This window comes from Pyxicephalus adspersus, chromosome 10 (assembly GCF_032062135.1).
Source record: "Pyxicephalus adspersus chromosome 10, UCB_Pads_2.0, whole genome shotgun sequence".
NCBI classification, from domain to species: Eukaryota; Metazoa; Chordata; class Amphibia; order Anura; family Pyxicephalidae; genus Pyxicephalus; species Pyxicephalus adspersus.
The window spans coordinates 57,524,956-57,546,906 of record NC_092867.1 but is presented as its reverse complement, the minus strand read 5'-3'; the positions used below and the strand labels follow the sequence as shown (position 1 = coordinate 57,546,906).

The window sequence follows — 21,951 nt, the reverse complement described above, 5'->3', positions numbered from 1 at the left end:
CTAGCTTCTCCCTAGTTGCCAGAAGCCAACAGAGAGCTGTTTATTCAAAGGTCGAACCGCTACAAAGGGTGAACCTTGGCCCTGTGAATGGAGAATGTGTCTTCAATACAGGAAGGGTGGTGGCCATTTTGTTGTAGTTTACCTATTTTCTCCATTGGCTTTTTCTAAATTATTTTTAGTATTACAGATGTAGTGTTGTTTAAATTAGATAATTTAATATTCAATTGCTCACATTTATGTAGCATTAGCTTCAAATGTAATCATGTTCCTATACATTGTGGGCTCTGGTGGCCATTTTGTTGTAGACCAGAGGAGGAGCTTCAGTACTGCTGGAATCCAGCTGGTAGGGGAAGGGACCTATAGAGTGTTTGACCAGGTAAGGAGAAGGTAATATTGTCTTTATAGGACAAGGGCGTCTCAGCACTGTCCGTGATTTGGGGGATTTGTGTGACCTTGTAGGTCATGTGACCTGTTCTCTCTACAGCCCACAGTCAGGGGTCAGCAGGCTCTGCACTGGAGAGTTTGGCAATTTGGGGTCTCTGTAGACATAAATCAAATTAAGTTAGTTATGGGTGTTTTTACATAAAAAGCCTATAAATGGGGGGGTTCTCACATACAAGGGACTGAGGAGAATGCTACGAATGGAGGAGATGCTTGCCACTACAGGAGTTGGCCTCAGCTGGAATCTTCAATGCCAATGACAGGCTATGGTAACATTTATCGTATTCATTGTTGTGCCATCTTATCTGCTGGGAATATTTATAAGCAAACTTCAGCCAAAACCTTAACCTCCTTCTACTTGCCTAAACCTATGGTCATATGAACCTCCAGTCCCGTGTCTTCTCCCTTTACAAAATACTTAGTCCTTCTTCATAGTTCCACGTTCCTGCCTTAGTGGTGTGAAAGATTCAGCTTGGCTGTTCGGTGGTCCTCTGAGGATCCTGAAGAGATTGCAGAAGCAGTGACATCAACGCAACAGGACAGAAAGGGATCAGCTGGTGCAGCTCATCTGCGGTTCTGATTCAGAGGTCCTCCACACCTGGTAATGGAGTTGTCAAGGGACCTGGGCAGTGGATTTAGGTTACCATATCTTGCTTCACAGGGTTTGAAATAAAAAGGGTAGAATAAGTAAGAGTTGGTCATTTTTGCCTGGAGATGGACATTGATCCTCATTCTTAGGTTCTCTGCTGGACTAGAGGTTCTGGAAAACTGAGAACTTCTCATGTGTCATATGGAGGATATGGTTATAGGTGTGATCAGTGTATGACCCAGCATATAATAAAACATGTCTGCAAAATGGATCACTAAACCAAAAATTAAATATATGTTCCCTCTTGGTATGTAATGATGCCATTGTAAGTGATTTCCTGTGACGTTGGTGTAGCCGTTGCATGACGCGCCAGCTTTGTTGATGCATGTGCACCCCAGCACTGAAACTTTCCCAAGACTGTTTAGGTCTTAAAGCTGAACTAACAACTGACCAACCAACTGACCTTGTTTCCATGCTCGCATCAACATCTTCTCCAGCTAATCTTCGAGGTTTAGTAGATTTGGCCATATTGTTTGACCATACTGTAATGACATACTCGCATGCATGTTCATGGGAGTTGATTCATTAAGATGTGATGATAGTTTATGCTGATCTGGGAATGTGTATTTGTTTTAATTCCAGGTTTTTATTTCAATGTATGGCCATTGTGTAGCAACAGACGAGAAATACATTTTATGAGGAAACAATTGTGAATAGGCCAACCAACCAAGGATGGAGATGGATCGGAGTTACATGACCAAAAGGATATTAAACCTAACTCTGGAGATCATCTACCTGCTGACCGGAGAGGTGAGGAGGATTCTTGGAGGGTACATGGCATCTTTTGCATGTGCATAGATACAGCCAATAATTTCGATGTGAGGTTGTACTCCCTGCTTTGTTGTGCTTTCACCATGATTGGGCCTTGCTCTGCCTCTTATGTAAGTGCAATACTCTCTGGCAGGAACTGCCTGGTAGTCATGACTTAAATATCCATAATGCTCCTGTTGTCCCGAGACCATGTTATGTCTTCTGTTGCTTGTAGGTGACAGGAAGCTTTTTTTTGTCCACCATATAAAGAAGAGTTTATTTACTCAGATATAACGTGTTTTGGTCATTCTGACAGGTCCTACCATCTGATATAAAGTTTCAATCTCACTAATGGGTCCACTTAGAAAACCGTTAATGGCAATTTCTAGTTCTGTCTGGGTCCATTGAATTATAATGCATTGAGTATGATTGTATTGGTGGTATTATTTGGTATATTTGCTTTCAATATAGAATTATGTAGCTTTCAAGTTTTCTGATGGCTTGGTTGCATCGAATTTGATGAAGACCCAACACCATACTGCACAGCCTCCATCTCAGTCTCTAAAAAAGAACAAGAAGGTTCAAGAGGTCACCAGTGAGATCATTGAGTTGTTGACAGGAGAAGTAAGTGGTGGCATGAATTCTGTTATGGGATTTCCATTATAGATTGTGTCTGGATGGTGACTGCATTATTGTCTGTGTCAGGTTCCTATAAGGTGTCAGGATGGCACTGTCTACTTCTCCATGGAGGGATGGGATTATCTAGAAGGACACAAGGGCCTATATGAGGATGATATGATGGACAACCAAGCTCCATTCACATCACCAGGTATGAAACTTTCAGTCGAAAGTATTAGGGATCTACCTAGATACACCCATCCCCTGATATAAAGACATAGAAACAATGTATTCAGTCAGTGTGTGTGTTTCCTACAGATGGAACCAGAAATACCCCAGAGAGATGTCCCCGTCCTCTGTATTCCCGGGATTCCCCACAGGAATATCAAGAAATCCCTCAGGATTCTCAGGTAGATGAAATGTAGCTGAAAGAAATAGATCTAACATCCAAACCAAATTCAGTAACCTGCAAGACATTCTTTTTTTTGGTTGTGTAGAAAGAATGCCTAACCAAATGTAAGACTCCAGATACAGAGGAAGATGTAATATATGTGAAGGATAATGATCCATGTAAGGAGGAGGAAATCCCTCCAGAAATCAGGACAGGTGAGTAATAAACACTAAGAAAAGTCCCAGATTCTCCTTGTGCAGTCACTACAACAATCTCTTCTTCTCCCCCTCCCTCTATCAGTAGACAGTAATGGGGGACAGTATGTGCCCAGTGAGGGGAGTCAGGAGCTATCAGTCTCTTTTAAAATCCGGCTCACATCATGTCACTGTGTGTCACCAGCCAGGAGACGTGACCAGTCTTCCCCCACACACGCTCTTTGGGGGTCTCTCATACATCTCAGTACAGGGGGCTTCACTCTCATCTTTATTTACAGACCCAGGAGACACTCAGAAAGAGGTCAAAGTTGAGGAAGATACTGAAGGTATCAAAATTGAGGAGGAGGATGTTCCTATAGTGATTGGAACAGGTGAGAAAAACTTTGCAAATCGTATTGTTGTTGTAAAAATGGGGTTATCTTTTTACTTTTACAATTGCATATAGATGCAGGAGATTCAACCTAAGCCTTCTAATGTGATGCCAGTAAACTGCAACACACGCAGAAAGAGCAAATTATTTTTTATCATCTGAATAATTATAGTAGGTAATGGAAGGCCTGATCCAACTGAAGTGCCGTGCCCCGCATTCCTTAATGTAGTGGTCAGACAGCACCCTGAGTGAGCCTCTCAGTGTAGCCAGTTATGCCCTTGCACTATACATCCAACATTGTACAAATATCATTTTTACCCACCTCTGATAAAGGTATTAAGGATCACCTAACGCAGCTGAGAATAATATGCTCCCTACTCCTTCCCTGCTAAATAACCTAAAATGGCTGCATCTTCTGTCTAGCTCTTGGCCCTGGTTAGAGAGAATATACATGCTAGTGTGACATATTCTTGAAACATTTTATACTTATCCATGATTTTAATATGGGAACATATTGTGGTTTTGTACACATTTTTTGTTTTTTATCATAGACAAAAAAAAGCTCTGTTGTCAGTCTTTTGTTCTCACAGCTCAATAGCTCAAGCTAACTTTTTACACACACAGGATAATGAATCTGTCTAGGTATTCAATCACACTGAACAAACCTTAAGGCTAGCAGCTTCTGCTCTGCTGTCATAAATAACTCATATTGATTTGGCAAAGCTTAACTGTATGTTTTTATGTTATTTTATTAAGGTTTATATATAAAATAAAGAATGTGAGAATTTGTGTATATATACAGAAAAACAAAATTGTTTAAAAACATAAACTGTTTCCTCCAGGACAAGAAAAATGGAATAATACAGAGAAATTTGTAATGAACTCTCCAGAAACAACGAATGACATTACATTTGATTCGCCAGAAGAAATTCCTATTAATGCACACCTACATTCAGTACTTCACAGTACAGATCTGACAACTGAAAACTCTACATATGGGAGGAGTTTTCCCAATCATTCAACCCCCGTCACCCATCATACAGATCATAAAGTTGGTCAACCATACCCGTGTTCCATAGATGGGCATTGTTTTACTCAGAGGGCAGGACCCATGTCCCATCAAATGCCTCACACCACTGAGAAGCCATATTCATGTTCTGTGTGTGGGAAATGTTTTACCCAGGTGGGATATCTTCCATTACATGAGAGAACGCACACAGGGGTGAAGCCATATTCATGTTCTGAATGTGGGAAGAGTTTTTCTTTTAATTCAACCCTTAACAGGCACAAGATAGTCCACACAGGGGAGAAGCCATTCTCGTGTTCTGAATGTGGAAGATGCTTTTCTCTGAATTCGACTCTCATTAAACACCAAAGAACCCACACTGGGGAAAAACCATTTTCATGTTCAGAGTGCGGGAAATGTTTTACTCGGAGAGACCATCTTATGATACACCTGAGAACTCACACAGGGGTGAAGCCGTATTCATGTTCTGCATGTGGGAAGTGTTTTACCCGGAAAGCCAGTCTTCTGGAACATCAAAGAACTCACATAGGAGAGAAGCCATAAACACTTTTGAATTTGTTCAGCCATTTTTTGGCAAATAGCAGCATTATGGTTTATTCTTTTAGACTAACCATACATGAATGGACTATCATTTTCAGTCTAATTGACTTGATCTATATAAATGTTGTACAGATATTAAAAATCAATCAATTGTGGGCACTGCAATCCATTCTTTGTAAAGGGTCAATATATTTTTGCACAATCTCCCAGTTGTTAGAGATATTCAGGCATTTTAGAGGCCTCCTAAGCCATTCAAATATGACCTGACCAGGTCCTATCTATTCTACAAAGAATATTGATCACTGTTAGCCAATAGAACTCAGTATTTTACATTATTATTTTATTTTTTTGGCAGGAATTCTGCTTTAAACACTTTTAACACTATGAGGGGGTGCTGAGAAGTTCCTAGCTTTGGTCCCTTCCAGATGAAATGGAAAAATGAGTGTGGGGGCATATGACAGTCCAATATCTTAGTATGTAACTGCAAATATCAGGTCTTTAAATACCAAATTAAATATCAAATATACTGCAATTTTTCTTTTAGTGAGAAGCTGTGATGGCAGAGGCACAAGCAAGTTTCATGTCGTTGGAGTTACGGGCCGTCATGAAGTTTTTGTTTCTCCAGGGAAAGTCAGCAAAGGACATTCACACTGAGATGTCACAAACACTGGGGGAGAAGTGTCCTTCCTACAGCACTGTCAAAACCTGGATATCTTGTTTCAAGACTGGGCATTTTACCGTTGAAGATGACCTGGCAACCTGCGATGTCGAAGTGGATGCCGAAATGTTTGAATAGTGATCAGAAGAAGTAATGAACTGAAGGATCCAAAGCCGTTTGAACGATTTTGAAGCTGCACGGGACTTTTTGGCTTGATTAGTGACGGACGATGAGACCTGGCTCCACATCTATGATCCTGAAACCAAGGAACAGTCAAAGGAATGGCCCCACAGCGGGTCCCCGTGGCCAAAGAAGTTCCAAACCCAGAAATTGGCCAAAAAAGTCATGGCGTCTGTTTTCTGGGATTAAGATGGTATTCTATTGGTGGACTACCTACCTCAGAGCTCTAGTATCACCGAACAGTATTATGCTAACCTCCTGGACCAGCTGAAGGAGGCAAATAAGACGAAACGCCGTGGAAAGTTGACCAAAGGGATCCTTTTTTTTGCAGGACAATGCACCAGTTCACGTGTCCAACGTTGTGGCTGCCAAATTGAACACCCTGGGTTTCCAATTGGTCCACCATCCCCCCTACTCACCTGACCTGGCTCCTTCGGACTATTATCTGTTCCTGAATTTGAAGAAACATCTGAAGGGGCAACGTTTTGAGGACATTTCTGACGCCAAAGATGCTGCTGAACTGAAAGGCCCAACCAAAGAACTTTTATTTGAATGGTCTAGAAAAGCTACAACTACACTGTACCAAGTGCATCAGTCTCAGGGGGGAATATGTTGAATAAATGTGTTATTTCATAACTATGGCTCTCTTCTTTCTGGGCAAAGCCAGGAACTTCTCAGCACCTCGTATATCATGATGGCTAATAAGTTTTGACACTTCTATTTGTGTACACTTTTTCTTTTTCTCTTTTTTGCATAGCTATTGCAATGACATTCACTTATTTACTGTATTGTATTTACATGATGCTGTGCTGTGGAACATTATATCTTTGATGGATTTTTTTCTCTCTGCTGATTATCATTAAAACAAAAACGAAATTATTTCAGATGTGGCCTATTGACTTTTAAAGCTGCGAAGACTTCGGCCTTTCTCTACCTTTTTAATATGGGGGTATCCTTGAAAAAACTTTCAGATCTTTAGGGAAGCCCAGCTATAATTACCATATCCACAGCTTACAGTATATTAGTGTGGTGGCCTTTGGGAAGAATATCACCCTTACAGATAGCAAAAAGGATCACTAGTGTCGGTAAAAATGACTTGAGAGGTGCAAACTGCTCAATGTCCAAGGAACCCCTACCAACCCCTGGAGGAATCCTGGTTGAGAAACACCTCTCCAGGTCTGGCTCTGTATCTGAAGGCTCTACAGAAGCTTCACACTTCTTCAGAAACATGTCAGCACTAGGATGGCAACCTGAAAAAGCTGTAGACCTGCTGTACATTTAAGCTATATCTTAAGCCGAAAAATGGTATGGTATAGTAGCATGGTATACTATCTGTGTCCACCAGTGGTCATCAAGACAATTGGCAAGAGTAAATCTCTTTAGCAGAAAGGGGAACAGACTTCTCAAACAGCAAGAAACCTATACTTTTTTGGGTATCCATGGAGGGAGGTAGGTGGATGGAGCTATTACCACCAACAGCAAGTGATACAATTATTTCTGTGAGTAGAAGTCCTTCTAAATAGTCCTGTGAGAACATTCTTAAGAAGCAATACCCTACAATATCCCATAATTGCAAAGGAAATTGAACCAAAGGCTTGGAATCTCCAATGGCTTGGTTTCTTCCAACTTTATGAAGATCCAAGACACCACTAAAGAGCTTCCATTCCAATCCCTAAAAATACCAGGATGGTTCAAGAAGACACCAAAGAGATCATTGGGCTGCTGACAGGAGAGTTGATCAGTGCCAGGAATTCTAGGACAGAAACAATATTCCTTTCTTAAATTGAAAAAAATACACTAGAAGTAAATCAGGCTGAGAGCATGACAAAATCAGATCCATATGGGATGGGTGATGGACAGTGCAAAGAGGAGAAAATCCATTCAGAGATCAGCACAGATGAGTAATAAACACTAAATCCAGAAGGGAGTCCCAGATTCTCCTTGTTAAGCCACTACAGCAATGGTAAGCCACTACAACAATCTCTTCTTATCTCCCCTCTTCTGCCAGTAGACAGTAAGTAATCAGGAGTCAGGAGCCATCAGCCTCTATTATATATTTAGACTCCAGACATTATGTCATTATGTGTCATCAGCCAAGAGAAGTGACCGTTCTTCACCCACACACACTCTCTGGGGTCTCTCATACTTCTCAGTACAGATGGCTTCACTCTCACCTCTATTCACAGACCCCAGAGACAGTCAGCAAGAAGTCAAGGTTGAGGAGGAGGAAGTCATCACTGTGAAGATTGAAGATAAGGAAATTCCAATAGAGATCAATAGAAGCAAGTAATAGACATTAACACTGAATAAAATAAAACAAATGTATCTTGTCCAGCTTCAACTAATTAGCTCATCAAAAATGGGAAATTGGGATCATATATAAATGAGCAAGATCATATCACGTTGTGTGGGGCAACAGGCAGCGGGTAGATCCACACAACAGTTGCGTAATACATTATTGCAATTATATGTGTTATACTCTTATATTGTGATTGCCTTCTGCAAAGTTTTCATTTTTTGCAAACCCTCTTTTTAATATTTTATAAAGTTTACTTTTTAATAATGTTTGTTAAGTGTTTGTTCCCGGCCACTGAAAGTCCAATTTTCTAGCACAATTTTTTCTTTCTTATCAGCTGATTTGGGGGAGCTAACTTGTATAAATGCTTCTTTCCTCCTTCACAGATCCATCTTCTAAGCCCTCTACACATAGTAGGAGCTTTCCCAATAACTTACCTCCTATAATCCTATAAGACTGAAAAGTACCCATCTTTTATGTCTGGAAAGTGTTTTACCAGAAAAGCCACTATCATTGAACATCAGAGGACTCACACCGAGGAGAAGCCACGTTCATGCTCAAAGTGTGTGAAATATTTTTCCAAGAGAACCACAGTTATTTTGCATCAGAGGACTCACACAGGGCAAGAGCCATAGTCATGTTTTAAATGAGTAAGACGCTTTTCTTGTAATTCAGCTCATGCTGAACACAAAAGAACTCAGACTGGAGAGAAGTTCTATTCCTGTTCCATATGTGGGAAATTCTTCTCACGCAATTCAGCTCTCACTGACCACAACAGAATTCACACAGGGGAGAAGCCTTATTCATGTACAGAATGTGGGAAATGTTTCACTCAGAAGGACAACCTTACAATACACAAGAGGATTCACACAGGGGCAAAACCATATTCATGCTAAGAATGCGAAAAGTGCTTTTCTTTTTATTCCACTCTTTGGAGACACAAGATAGTCCACACAGAGAAGTCATATTCTTGTTCCATCTGTGGGAAATGTTTTTCTTTTAGTTCAGCTCTTACCAATCACAAGACGACTCACATTCCCATTCTACTGCTCGGAATGTGGGAAATGTTTCAGCTGCAAAGCCCAGCTTATTATACACGAGAGAACTGGAGTGAAGCCATATTCATGTTCAGAATGTGGGAAGTGTTTCTCCCAGAGGACTAATCTTACTGAGCATCAAAGAACTCATAAAGGGGAGAAGCCATATTCATGTTGTGAAAAGTCTTTCCCAGAGGACAATTTGTATTGTACACCAAAGAAAACATTGTGTATAGAAGCCACGTCCATAATATAGATGCTTCACTGAAAGTAAACTACCACTTTCAATAGTTCACACTACTGTATTGGTGTTGCTGTGTGTGGGAGATTTGCATCCATGTATGCCTACTTGCACAAATTGTTTTATGCGTCTGCATTTGATCCCATTGTTTCATTTTTTTTGTGCAAAGTTCTCTGCCAAAATTAGGTGTCATGTATCAGTGTTCCTTTAGTGTTTTACAATGATTTTTCTCATTTAAATGTCATAAAAATAAACTGAAAAAAATATGTACTAATTGATGTTTGTGACCAATTGTCTTGTTTCCTGTAAGCTTGAAGTTCAATATGCTAATAGTTTGCCTTCCTTGTTTTTTTTTTTTTTTTTTAGTTTTTAATAAAACCTTTATTTTCACTTTATGCCTTGAGTGTCTGCCATTCTCTATACAATGCATGCAGATTATGGCAGATGGTGATCCAAGCCATGGACTGATTCTTGGTAGGAGCTTGCAATTATGAACATACCTTAATGGGTGGAAGTTTTTATGGTGAAGTGGGTGCTACTAGAGAAGCTGTATCTGCATTTAGAGAAGCCTAGGTTGTTTTTAAGATCAGAGCTAATTCAGACCTAGGCGTCCTAGTACATTTCATAAGGGGAACAGTAATGTGCAGCTGATGGTGAAAAAGGACAATATTGACCATCAGGAAGAGGAGGGTACAAAAGTGTCAGCAGGGGGTGGGGGAGAGAAGGTGTCAATGGAAACCACCTGCTCAACTACTCTTATATTCACATTAATGACCTCTGGCTGGTCATGGTGTCATGGAGTCCTCTACAACTTTTGGCAATTGTGGCCGGTCTTCAATACACAAAATGGCGCTGAAGTTATGACATCAGCAATACTTTGAAGTGTCGTCCTTTCAGTTTAGGCCGATGTGGAGTAAGACTTCCAGAGGGAGCTCATGACAGTGTAGGCTTACACGAAGTAGATATAAATAAATGAGTTAGTTAAATTGATTAACTAAAATACAACAGGAGGTAAAAGACAAGCAGCGAGATCTTTGCTTTGCATGTACAGCTACCTCTGACTGACATCTACCTATCAATGCATTTTGATATTTGGATATCGTATTCCAAGAGAGAGCCCACTGCTCCTATCAGGATGGAGGGCTTATGAGAAGAGTACTGAGGCCATGATCTGTCAGCTCTGCATATGGAAGCATGAAGTAACCATGATGACAGTATTGGGTCTAATATAAGGTATGTAATAAAAACAGGTTTTGTTCAAAATAATAATTTAAATGCTGAGATATATATATATATATACACACAAAGAATAAACTTTAATAATGTAAGCATGAAACACTATGGCACATCATACAGACATAATACACATTATCAACTCCTCCCCACACACTCTGAAGCCTAACAGCTTCTTAGGACTAGAGTTTCCACATTGCTATCTCTGAGCCCTCAGCTACAACAAAATGGCCGCTATGCTGAAACACAGAACCGATAACAAATTATTTAATCGTTTTTTCGTCTTAGGTTAAGCTGTATATCTCATAATAAGACGTTATTTCTTCTTTCTTACGGTGCACAAACTCACCAGGTGAAAAAAAAAACGCCTCAGAAATATCGACTTCCTCTGCACCACAACAAAATGGCCGCCTCCTTCATTCAGGACATTACTTATATACCTATATGGTGTTATAAAAGGTTAATAGTAAAGAGTAATCGTTCGCTACATTTCAGTGCCGCATACTACACATTTATATTTGTAAAAAGTCGCTGCCTTTGTGGACTGCTCACTGCTGAAGAGTTACCATTTGAAGAATAAAATCCTGTGAGGCGTCCTCAGTGGGCCGCAGCCATTTTGTTGTAGTTTAGAACAGGAAGGGAGGAGCTTCAGTAGTTGTGTCAGGGTGGAGAGTGGCTGTGCAGTGAGCAGGAAGTAGTTACGTTTATACAGCTTAACCTGACAGAGCAATCTCTCTCCATGTATGTTTTATCCTCCTTTTCTCCTACAAATATACCACCTAAACATATTTATTATATGATTTATTGTAATTACAGATTTATTAAAGAAACAATCAAATCCAGTATCTAAGCCACTAAAGAGCGGTTTTCGAGGAAGCACCTTTAAGCAGATCACCAAAAATGGAGAAGGAGCCAAGTCATGTGACCGAGCGGATTTTAAACCTCACCTTGGAGATCGTCTACCTGCTGACCGGAGAGGTGAGGACAGGACATTGCTTTGAATACGAAAGACCTGGGGCATCCTGGGAAAAACAATGATGTGAAGAACATACCACAAAAGTTGGACTGGTGGTGGAAGAAGTTTCCCAGTATGCTCATTGTATTCGGGTTCCATACATATGCACACCTTCTCTGAGCCAACCACAGTATTGTTTTACATCACAACACATTCGGCTGTTCTGTGTTGTTTAGGGAAGTCATTTCAAGTGAATTGAGAGAGTCTAACCATGCTGCATTATTTTTATATACATTCTTGATGTTGTGGTGCATTTTAGTTTAAGTGTGCTGCAATGTGTTGGTTAGTGTGTTCTTTTAAAGAAGAACTTCATTATTATACATGGGGGGTACTTAGTAACATACAGTCCAATGTAGGGAAGTCAGTGGTCAGGAGTATGTCCATTCCACTTACAGCGCAATGGGCAGGGGGCATGAGTATGCAGTGTACAGAGATCAGGGGTCTGGAGTATGTACATTCCACATACAGCCCAATGGGCAGGGGGCATGAGTATGCAGTGTACAGAGATCAGGGGTCTGGAGTATGTACATTCCACATACAGCCTAATGGGCAGTGGGCAGGAGTATGCAAAGTGCAGACAGAGTGCAGGGGTCAGGAGTATTTAAAGAGAACTCATCACCAGGAGTTTTGTTTACGGGATTGGATGGTAGTACACTGGTCCCTTTTCATGCACTGTGGTTTTTCCTTGGCGTTGGCACACCATAACACTAGCCTGCATGCACTATCATTGGCAGCCCAGTGACAGATTTGGGAAAAGATGGGGGTAATAATTCATCAGCCATAGATAGAGCAACAAGAGTAAGGGTGGAATTTTTTTTTCTTTTGGAAAAAAGTACAAACAAAAACAAAAGAATAAGAGAAATATATTGAGCAAATGTATGCCATGCAAAGGAGATTCTCTTTTATTACTGCTGAAGAGGTGAGAAGGATTCTGGAAGGGTGACATGATATTACACCATTTTATTAGTAAAATATATACCTGATGTACTTTTACCAGCCACTTTTTTAGGTGCACCCGTTCAATTGCTTATTAACGCAAATATCTATTCAGCTAGTCACATAGCAGCAATGCATTTAGACGTGTTGACATTGTCAAGATGACCTGCTGAAGTTCAAATCGAGCCTTAGAATAGAGAGAATGGTGATTTCGAATGTGGCATGATTGTTTGTGCCAAAGGAACTGGTCTAAAAATTTTAGAAACTGCTTTTCTGCTGGGATTTTCACACACAATCATCTGGAGGGATTACAGAGAAGGAATATTCAATAGATGGCATAAAATGCCTAGTTGATGCCAGAGGTCAGAGGAGAATGACCAACTTAACTTGGTATTTTTGTTTTACATGTAGAATTATATAACCTTCAAGATATCTGATGGCTTTGTTGGTTCCAGTGACATGGAGACATTTAAACGGAGCAACAAGGTCCAGGAAGTCACCAGTGAAATCGCTGAGCTGCTGACTGGAGAGGTGAGCAGTATTCTGAGAAGGTCAAACATTGATTTAAACAACTTGAAGTTCAGAATAATAAGTCTGGCCTGGCTGTTGAGATATCCTGTTGTTTTTCCTTTTATAATAGAATTATATGACTTTCAAGTTATGCGAAGGTTTGGTTGCCTCCAACTTGAGGAAGACTGTAGAGTCCCCATCTTACTCCATGAGACAAAACAAGAAGGTCCAAGAGGTCATTGGTGAGATCATTAAGCTGTTGGCAAGGGAGGTAAGCAGTGCCAGGAATTCTGGGACATTATTATGGGATGTGTCTGGATGGTGACTGTATCATTGTGTGTGTCAGGTTCCTATAAGGTGTCAGGATGTCACTGTCTATTTCTCCATGTAGGAGAAGCAATATTTAAAAGGACAAAAGGATCTGTACAAGGATGCATTCATGGATAACAGTCCCCCGCTCACATTACCAGGTAAGAGGAGACATTTATTTCCTGTAAGTATTGAGGATCCACCTAGATACACACATCCTCTGATATAGAAACAATATATTCATTCAATGTGTGTGTTTTCTTTAGATGAACTCAGCTATGGAAGCTCACCAGAGAGGTGCCACAGTCCTCCCTATTCCAGGGATGCAATACGTCTCAGGACCCAACAGGTTGATATGGTATTTAGAATCCAATAGAATAATAATCATTATTGACACCTTTTAACCTTTAAACAATCTTTAAATGCCTTTCCTGAAAATAAAAGATGGAATATAATACCCCAGTAGCTTTTTCTTCTCTTAAAATTAAAATGTCAAAAATATCATTTATCCTGGGTTTTAGTTGCATGGATGTGTTCTGTGATTTAGCAATTGTTTGTTACTTTTCATTAACTTTATGAACTTGACTTATGTACTTTTGATTTTAAAGGGTTTTAGTTGCAATTTAATATTGTTTAAATTAGATTAAAGGGTTGAGTAAGATAGTGTAGTGATTTTGGATAGGTCCACCAGATGTTGAAATACACTTTATGGCCCAAAGTTTGTGCATTCTTGACGATCAAACTTGTATGAGTTTTTTTTCTACATTATCATGGAGTTGGTCTTTCTTTTTGTCTGCAACAACCTTCACTCATCTGAAAAGACATTCCACAAGATTTTAGAGTGTCTATGGAAATTGGTATCAGTCTAAATTTTAATTCATCTTAAAGGTGTTTAGTAGAGTTGAGGTCAGGGCTTGGTACAGACACACAATGACTTTATGGGGTTTGCTTTGTACACAGAGTTAAAGTCAGCCTGGAACAGAACAAGGCCTTCATCAAGCTGTTACCAAAAGTTAAAAAATGTCTAAAATCTTATTGCTGTAACATTTATTGTACCTTTCACTCCTTAGTCACAGCCACTTTATTCACTTCACTATTTAGATAGATTTGTTTTGTATATTTAGGCTGTACTGGATGAAAACGAGATTGACAGTGGAGTGAAAGCCAAAACAAATGCAGAGGAGCTGTATTTAGGGGGTGATGAGCTGTGTAAGGAAGAGGAAATGGTTTCAGAGACCAGCACAGGTGAGTGATAAATGTAAAATCCAGAAAAGAGTCCCAGATTCTCCTTGTTCAGTCACTACAACAATCTCTTCTTCTCTCTTTCTATCCTTATTCACAGAGCCTGGGGACACCAGTTACTCTTGTAGGGATGTCAAAGCTGAGGAGGAGGAGGAAGAATTACACGTGGTAGTTAAAGAAGAGGAAATTCCAGTAGAGATCGGCACAGGTGAGGAATAAGAGATAAATTAACTGTTAAATTTTGTCTATTTTCAGTCACTACAACAATCTTTTCTTCTCCCTCCTCTGTCAGTAGACAGTAATGGGGGGACAGTATGTGCCCAGTGGGGAAGTTAGGAGCCACCAGATTCTATTAGACAGCTCTCCTCCTCAAATCATGTCATTGTGTGTCACCAGCCAAGAGACCGTGACCAGACTTCCCCCACCCCACACACACTCTAGGGCAGAGGTCAGGAAACTTTTTTTGGCCACTAGGCCATTTCAGGAGTAGGCAGGAGCACACTAGGCCGGACTCTCTCGAGTCCCGCCCCTTAACAGGAACGCCCCCTGAAGAAGAATCCCTCTCCTCCGCAATGCATACGGAGGAGAGGGAATTTCCCTATTTACCCCGGTGGCGGAAGTGTTTACGCCGGCTACGGTCAATAGGGAAGGGAGCCACAACACGGGAGGCTCAAGAGCCGCATGCGGCTCTGGAGCTCCGGCGGCTCCGGCAGTTTGTTCTGGGATTAGGCTGGATCGGCCAGCAGGCATTAGACCGGAACAAACTACCGGCTAGGCTGTATCTGGCGACCTTTGCTTTAGGGTCTTACATAAAGGGGCTTCCCTCTCATCTTTATTCACAGAACCTGGAGACATTCAGAGAGACATTAAATCTGAAGATGAGGAAGAAGTACATGTAAGGATTAAAGAGGAAGAATTTACTATAAACATCAATGCAGGTGAGTAAAAAAACAATATATTCAGAATATAAAAAAAGATCAGTTTTATTTTTTTTTTAATTCTTGAAACGTATATTTTTGTCCATTTATGTTGCTAAAAGATGTTGGCCAGTTTGTCGTGTTGTCCTTTACTGATTCTTATCCCCATCTATTTTATCCTTCCGTCAGATGGAAAACCCAGTCTTGGGAAGCATCGGGTTCCATTAGAAAATCCTACTACTCCAACTCTCCTCTTATTACTTCCCAGTGGAGATGTTTCATCGAATCCTTCCTCACATTTTCCTAATTCTTCAGCTCCTATTGTCCATCATCCATCTGCCAGAGGTGGTGAAACCTTCCGATGTCCTGAGTGTGGGGACTGTTTTTCCAAAAAAGAACTTCTTATGTCTCACAAGAGCACTCACTTAAAACCATCGTCTGAGAGTGGCCAAGAGCATCCCAAAAAATTATATGTTATCGAACATGAATTGATTCCTATGAAGCCCTATTCCTGCTCAGAGTGTGGAAAATGCTTTACCCAGAAAGGACACGTCGTTTTGCATCAGAGAACCCACACTGGGGAAAAGCCTTATTCGTGTTCCGAATGTGGGAAGGGCTTTCCTGCAAAATCGGCTCTCTCAAAACACAAGAGAATGCACACTGGCGAGAAGCCATTTTCTTGTTCCGAATGTGGGAAAAGCTTCTCTTTTAATTCGGCCTTAACCAAACACAAGAAAACTCATACGGGAGAGAAGCCATATTCCTGTTCAGACTGCGGGAGGTGTTTTTCTCAGAGGGACCATCTAATTGCTCATCAGAAAACTCACACTGGGGAGAAACCGTTTTCATGCTCTGAATGTGGGAAAAGCTTTGCCAAAAAGGGGAATCTAGAAACGCATCAAACAATTCACACTGGTGACCGACCATATTCCTGCTCCATCTGTGGGAAAGGTTTCCGTAGTAAATCAAATTTGCTTAGACATAAGAAGGTCCATAGAGGCCTTAGACCGCATGCATGTTCTGAATGTGGGAAGCAATTTAAAAGTGAATTTACCCTTAGCTTACATCTTAGATCCCATGAGACTATAGGGATTACTCTGGTAGGATGCAGCAACTAAGTATGCTTATTGGCAGTGTGGAAACAACAACTTTTTTTTCCTTATTTAAAACTAATCTTGGTCTTGTTCTGTGTAGCTACTAGTAAAAGCCGGCGACTGTTTTCATTCCCCATTATTCTGGCTGGGTTTGGGCAGTAGCCTGTATGACCAAAGGATTGTGGACACCCGACCAACACCTACCATTGCGGGGCCAAAATGTGGACAGTCCTTCAATTATTGAGGTGCAGGTGTTCCTGTATTTTTACAACAGCCAACCTAATGGCAACAGTTTGAAGAAAGTCCTTTCGCCCAGCTCCATTAAGACATTGTTTAGTGTGGAGGAACTTGAGCGGCCAGGGCTCAACCTTATAGAAATCTTTGGAATTAATTAAAATGCTGACTGCAAGCTGGATCTTCTCGTTCACCATTACCACCTGGCCTCACAAATGTTCTTTTGGCTGAAATGGGCACAATTTTTCAAAGAGACACCTCAAAATCATATAAAAAGCCTTAGAAGAGTAGAGAGAATTATTATTGCAAAGGGCCAACGCCTTATTAACACCTACAATTTTTAAGTAGTATGCATAGCAAGCTCACATGAATGTGATGGATAGACATCCAGAAATGTTTGGCTATGTGGCAGAAGATATGTATACACATTACCAACTCCCACCATAATAAGGCCATAGGTATGTAGATGACCCTCAAAATATTTCAGGTTCAGTCTCTAAGTGTTCCCAGTAAAAGGTACTGTTGATAAGCCGCAGCTTAAAGACATTTTAAGATATATTCAACCTTTTGGTTGTATAACATTTTGGTGAAGAACCTTTTTGCCAGCTCTATAAAGACATGGATTTACTGGATTGGTTTGGAGGAAATCACAACCATAGTTTCAACCATACTGAACACCTTTTAGATGGACTGGAACACCCATTTAGAGCCGAGTTTATTTAAACAGTAAGTTACCTCACAAATGGTGTTTTACCCAAATGGATATGAATTTCCAAAGACTCCAAAATCTGAACGCCAGTGTAGCTGCAAAGGGATAATTCCATAATAATACCTATTGTTTTAGAATAGGATGTCTAACAATCTGCTATCAGTGTGATGGTCAGGCATGCAAAATTATTTGGCTACTCTATATGGCCAAAGGTTTGAACAATGCTTACCATTTGAAACTCATATGAACTTTGGTAAATGTGATTTCAACCTTTTGGCAACAATTTGTTAAAAATCCTTGTTGCCACCTCCATCAAGATAGTTTGGTGTGAAGAAACTCAAGTACACAAAGTCCCACATGTACTTCAGATGGGTAGAGGCAGCTCCATAAAAACATTACCTGTGGGTGTTATTGGTAACACTTCTTAACTGAAAATAGACATAATCTATTGAAACACTTATTCATTGTTGGAAACAGACAATGATAAAATAAACAGTTTGAAAGCTGTGGACATTTGTACTTTTTATGTTATGGTACTGTGATAATACTGTCCACAAATTATGTGTGTATAATGTATAGCGTAATGGTAGCATAGTGTAAGGATGATGGCGTCCAACTGTTTCAGGAAGTATTCAATTAGGGCAGATTTTTCTTTTATGTGATAGGCCTATTTAAAGCAAAGTTTTATGTCTTCCAACACCCTATTACCACTAAAGGCCCCTCTTTAACTCCTGTATTCCGTTAACCAGTCTAGTGATGCTGCTGATACTTTTTCTTCTTTGACAGTGATTGTGGATGGTCCTTATCACTCAAATAGCCTGGTACTCGCACATGCTTGTTGTTCTGTCCAGAAGAACTGAGAGCCCATACTGATCTCTTACTCTTGTCCATGACGGCCTGGGTCCTGTTGGGTTGGATGATGCTAATTGTGCACAATCCACTTGAGGAGTTCACATTACTAACTGACCTATGATAGGGTCTCCTCGCTTGATTGTGTACCATCTTCTTCAGCTCAGTATGATTGTTTAATTATAGTTTATAATATCCACTAATTTCACCACTTATTTCCCTCAGTTCCTTATTTACAAAACGATCCAGTGGGCCTCCACTGGTCCAAGATTTAGGATCCAGACTGAGCTCTAGGTATATATGAAAACCTATATAATGTCACTATGTTATCCACTGTCTAGTCACTGGTAGGAATGTGAGCAAGCTTTTTTTTGCTTATTTGCATGATATCAAAGTTATGTCACCTAATCAGCTCAATTCTGTTGCAGTGAGCTGTGTAAAAGTAAAATATCTTCCAGAGGTGTATTTCAGCTTTACATTAGGAAGGGACAGGAAGTAAATGTTACTGTAGAGCCAGTAAGGGTTAGTGTGATGATTATAACAAGAGTAAACGTTTGGGCTAGAAAAAGGATTGGGGGTAGCTGGGAGGGTTAATGTTAAATTTTCAAGAAGGGTTCATGTCAGAGGTCACATGGAGCGTTAGTGTTACAGAAAGGAATGGTGTTGAGGTTACAGGGAAGACCAGTCATACGGTTACAAGCAGGGTTAGTGTGGGGGTCACTATACCACTATGAGGGGGTCACCAATGGAGCTACAAAGAAGAGACAGTGATAAGATTTCAAGAATTGGTTAGTGTTAGGGTTACAGGTAAGGTTTCTTGATTACAAGGAAGGACAGTGTTAAAGTTAAAGAAAATGTTAAAAAGGGGTTAGTATTTTCCATAGTTAGCATTGTCCATTTATATTCAGGGCACAAAGCACTTCTATATAAACATTAGGCTTGGTCACGTGCCTAAATCTTAAATGCCAAGTTATAAGTCCTTTGGGAATTAATCCAGGGAATTACTTGAACATCATCATCTTCATCCTCTACTTGCATTGCTTTTCATAGCAACTAGCATCACTGCTGAACTGACCTCTTTCATCTGCCTGAACTTAATCTGCATTTATCTCTCCTTCTACAGGTATGCTGTGCAATCTGACTGCCATCCCCATTCTGTGTGCAATTTCTATGTGATTGTCCAGGGTATGCTGTGCATTTTAGATGAACTTTTTGCACAAATTTGAATTTGTTCATAGCATAGCATATCTGTTCCCTATCAATTTGTCCCAGTTTATTGTTAGTTGATTTTATTGCCCTGCCAATCCCCTCCCCTACCCAGGTTTAACTGATATCCAAAATTCTGTTAGTCCCATCAGTCAATCCATATTTAGGGCCCAAAGCACTTCCATATTAACTTCAGGCTAGGTCACGTGCCGAAATCTTAAATGCCAAAATATAAGTGCTTTGAGAATGAATCCAGGGAATAGAAGCAGGAATTGGACATACCATTACACTCTGCTATTCATGCCTCTGGACTGTTTTTTTTTTGGTATCCCACTCCTGGAACTGATTGGTATCCCACTCCTGGAACTGACAAGCTTCACAATAACCCATACTACAGGAGCTGCTCACATGGACTTCAGTCTTCTGCACTGCATTATGTACTCATGTGACTCCTACCCCCCAGTCTGTTAACCCCTTTTCTCTTTGATCCTTCACTCTCTTGCTTTCTCTGTCTGTACTTCTGCACCTTTTCTCACTTTTACTACTTGCTAGTGACATCTCACCCAACCCTGGTCCCCCTCACAGCTTCTCTCTTCCCTACCCTCTTACCAACACTCACCCTTCTCCTAACCTCATTACTATCCCCACTACGTTTAGGTTCTCACCCCCCCTCTCTGGCAGTCTATGGAATGCCAGATCAGTTGGTAATAAATTAACTCTATCCACAACCTGCTCCTCTTTAAATCTCTAAACTTCGTGTCTTTCACTGAAACTTGGCTTTCTTTCTCAGACTGCCTCTGATGCTGCTCTCTCCTATGGAGGCCTGCACTTCACATAAACCCCTAGACATATACTTCACTATATACCCCACTCCGTCCGTCTTTTCTACCCCCTTTAATGTTGTAGTGGATGACCCTTAACCATCCTTCCTTAGCCACACTGCTCTCCATCACCTCCTCCTTTGGATTCACACAGAACATTAACGTCCCCACATATATTGCTGGACACACTTTAGACCTGGTAATTTCCAAACTCTGCAACCTCACCCATATTGACAAATCACCATTTCCCCTTTCTGACCACAACCTTATCACCTTCAACCCTTTCTAACTCCTGCCTCCCTTTGCCACATCCCAGACATGGCCAATGGCAAATAGATATCTGTAACCTTGACCACAACCTAACCTCAAACTGCCTTATGCCCCCAATCTCCCCAAAATCACCTCCCCAGATGAAGCTGCCAGCAAAATATTTCTCCGCTGTCATTACCTCTCAAGCTTCCAACCCACACAGCCTACTCTCAGCAATTGACTCCCTCCTAAATCCCACACCTGCTCCCCCTACAGCTACCTTCTTTTCCCAAGACATAGCCACCTACTTTAGAGATAAAATTGACAAAATCAGTCATCATGGTTCACCTGGCCACCAAATCTACCTCTTCCACCTGTAAATCATCACTGGCCTCCCTCAGCCCTGTTACTGTGGATGAAGTCTCCTCTCATCTCTCATCATCTCCATCTACTACCTGTCTGCTTGACCCAGTTCCCTCTGATCTACTCCGTGCCCACTCCTCCAACCTGGCCCCCGCCCGAATTATTCAACCTTTCCCTTGCTACTGGTATCTCCCGCTTTCAAACATGCCATTATTCTCCCTATCCTGAAAAAACCCTCACTAGACCCCTTCTTACCTTCTAGCTACCATCCCATCTCCCTTCTCCCATATGTTTCCAAATTCCTTGAGCGCCTTGTTTTAAAAAAAACTCACCTAATACCTGAGCAGCAACTCTCTCCTTGACCCTCTACAGTCTGGCCTGTGAGCTGTCCATTTAACTGAAACAGCCCTTACTAAAGTGGCCAATGACCTCCAGAGAGCTAAGTCTCAGGGCAACTTTTCCCTCCTCCTTCTCCTTGATCTTTCCCCTGTGTTTGACACTGTTAATCACCCTCTTCTAATTTAAATCTTGCGCTCCATTGGTATCAGTGACACTGCTCTCTCTTGGTTAACTTCAATGTACTTCCTCCTCCCCAACTCTCCTCCCTGTTGGTGTTCCCCAAGGGTCAGTGCTTGGACCAGTTTTTTTTCTCTCTGTACACCACCTCACTCAGTAGTCTAATCTCCTCCTTTGGCTTACAGTACTATCTGTATGCTGATGACATTCAAATCTATCTGTGCACCCCTGACTTGTCCCACCCAGTCCTGTACAAGGTTTCATGCTGACAGCCATCTCATAATGGATGTCTGACCGATTCCTGAAACTCAACCTAGATAATACCAAACTTATCA

The 21,951-nt window shown here is 40.9% G+C and overlaps 2 protein-coding genes and 1 pseudogene across 5 annotated transcripts in view; all 3 read left to right on the top strand.

The window, feature by feature from the left end:
- Positions 1-311: 311 nt before the first annotated feature.
- On the top strand, positions 312-6,718 carry LOC140339056 (uncharacterized). 4 transcript variants are annotated; one of them, XM_072423597.1, is made up of 9 exons: positions 312-376; positions 1,673-1,840; positions 2,312-2,464; positions 2,546-2,669; positions 2,777-2,868; positions 2,956-3,064; positions 3,343-3,435; positions 4,277-4,617; positions 5,546-6,718. In XM_072423597.1, the coding sequence occupies exons 2-9, from the start codon at positions 1,763-1,765 to the stop codon at positions 5,546-5,548; spliced, it is 993 nt and encodes a 330-aa protein (XP_072279698.1). In that variant the 5' UTR covers positions 312-376; positions 1,673-1,762; the 3' UTR covers positions 5,549-6,718. The 4 variants fall into 4 exon arrangements, with proteins under 4 accessions (XP_072279698.1, XP_072279699.1, XP_072279696.1 ...); XM_072423598.1 differs by lacking the exon at positions 4,277-4,617; XM_072423595.1 differs by having other exon boundaries at positions 4,277-6,718.
- A 144-nt stretch (positions 6,719-6,862) lies between these two features.
- On the top strand, positions 6,863-9,686 carry LOC140339125 (uncharacterized; annotated as a pseudogene).
- Positions 9,687-11,294: 1,608 nt separating this feature from the next.
- Positions 11,295-21,951, top strand: part of LOC140338899 (uncharacterized) — a 20,107-nt gene continuing 9,450 nt past the window's right edge. Inside the window, exons 1-11 of the mRNA XM_072423217.1 lie at positions 11,295-11,387; positions 11,463-11,624; positions 13,009-13,128; positions 13,238-13,378; positions 13,499-13,577; positions 13,683-13,774; positions 14,541-14,661; positions 14,759-14,866; positions 15,501-15,596; positions 15,765-16,685; positions 18,399-18,433. Of these exons, the coding sequence (XP_072279318.1) occupies positions 11,547-11,624; positions 13,009-13,128; positions 13,238-13,378; positions 13,499-13,577; positions 13,683-13,774; positions 14,541-14,661; positions 14,759-14,866; positions 15,501-15,596; positions 15,765-16,685; positions 18,399-18,433 (1,791 nt within the window). The 5' untranslated portion in view covers positions 11,295-11,387; positions 11,463-11,546. The remainder of the gene's footprint in view (positions 11,388-11,462; positions 11,625-13,008; positions 13,129-13,237; positions 13,379-13,498; positions 13,578-13,682; positions 13,775-14,540; positions 14,662-14,758; positions 14,867-15,500; positions 15,597-15,764; positions 16,686-18,398; positions 18,434-21,951) is intronic.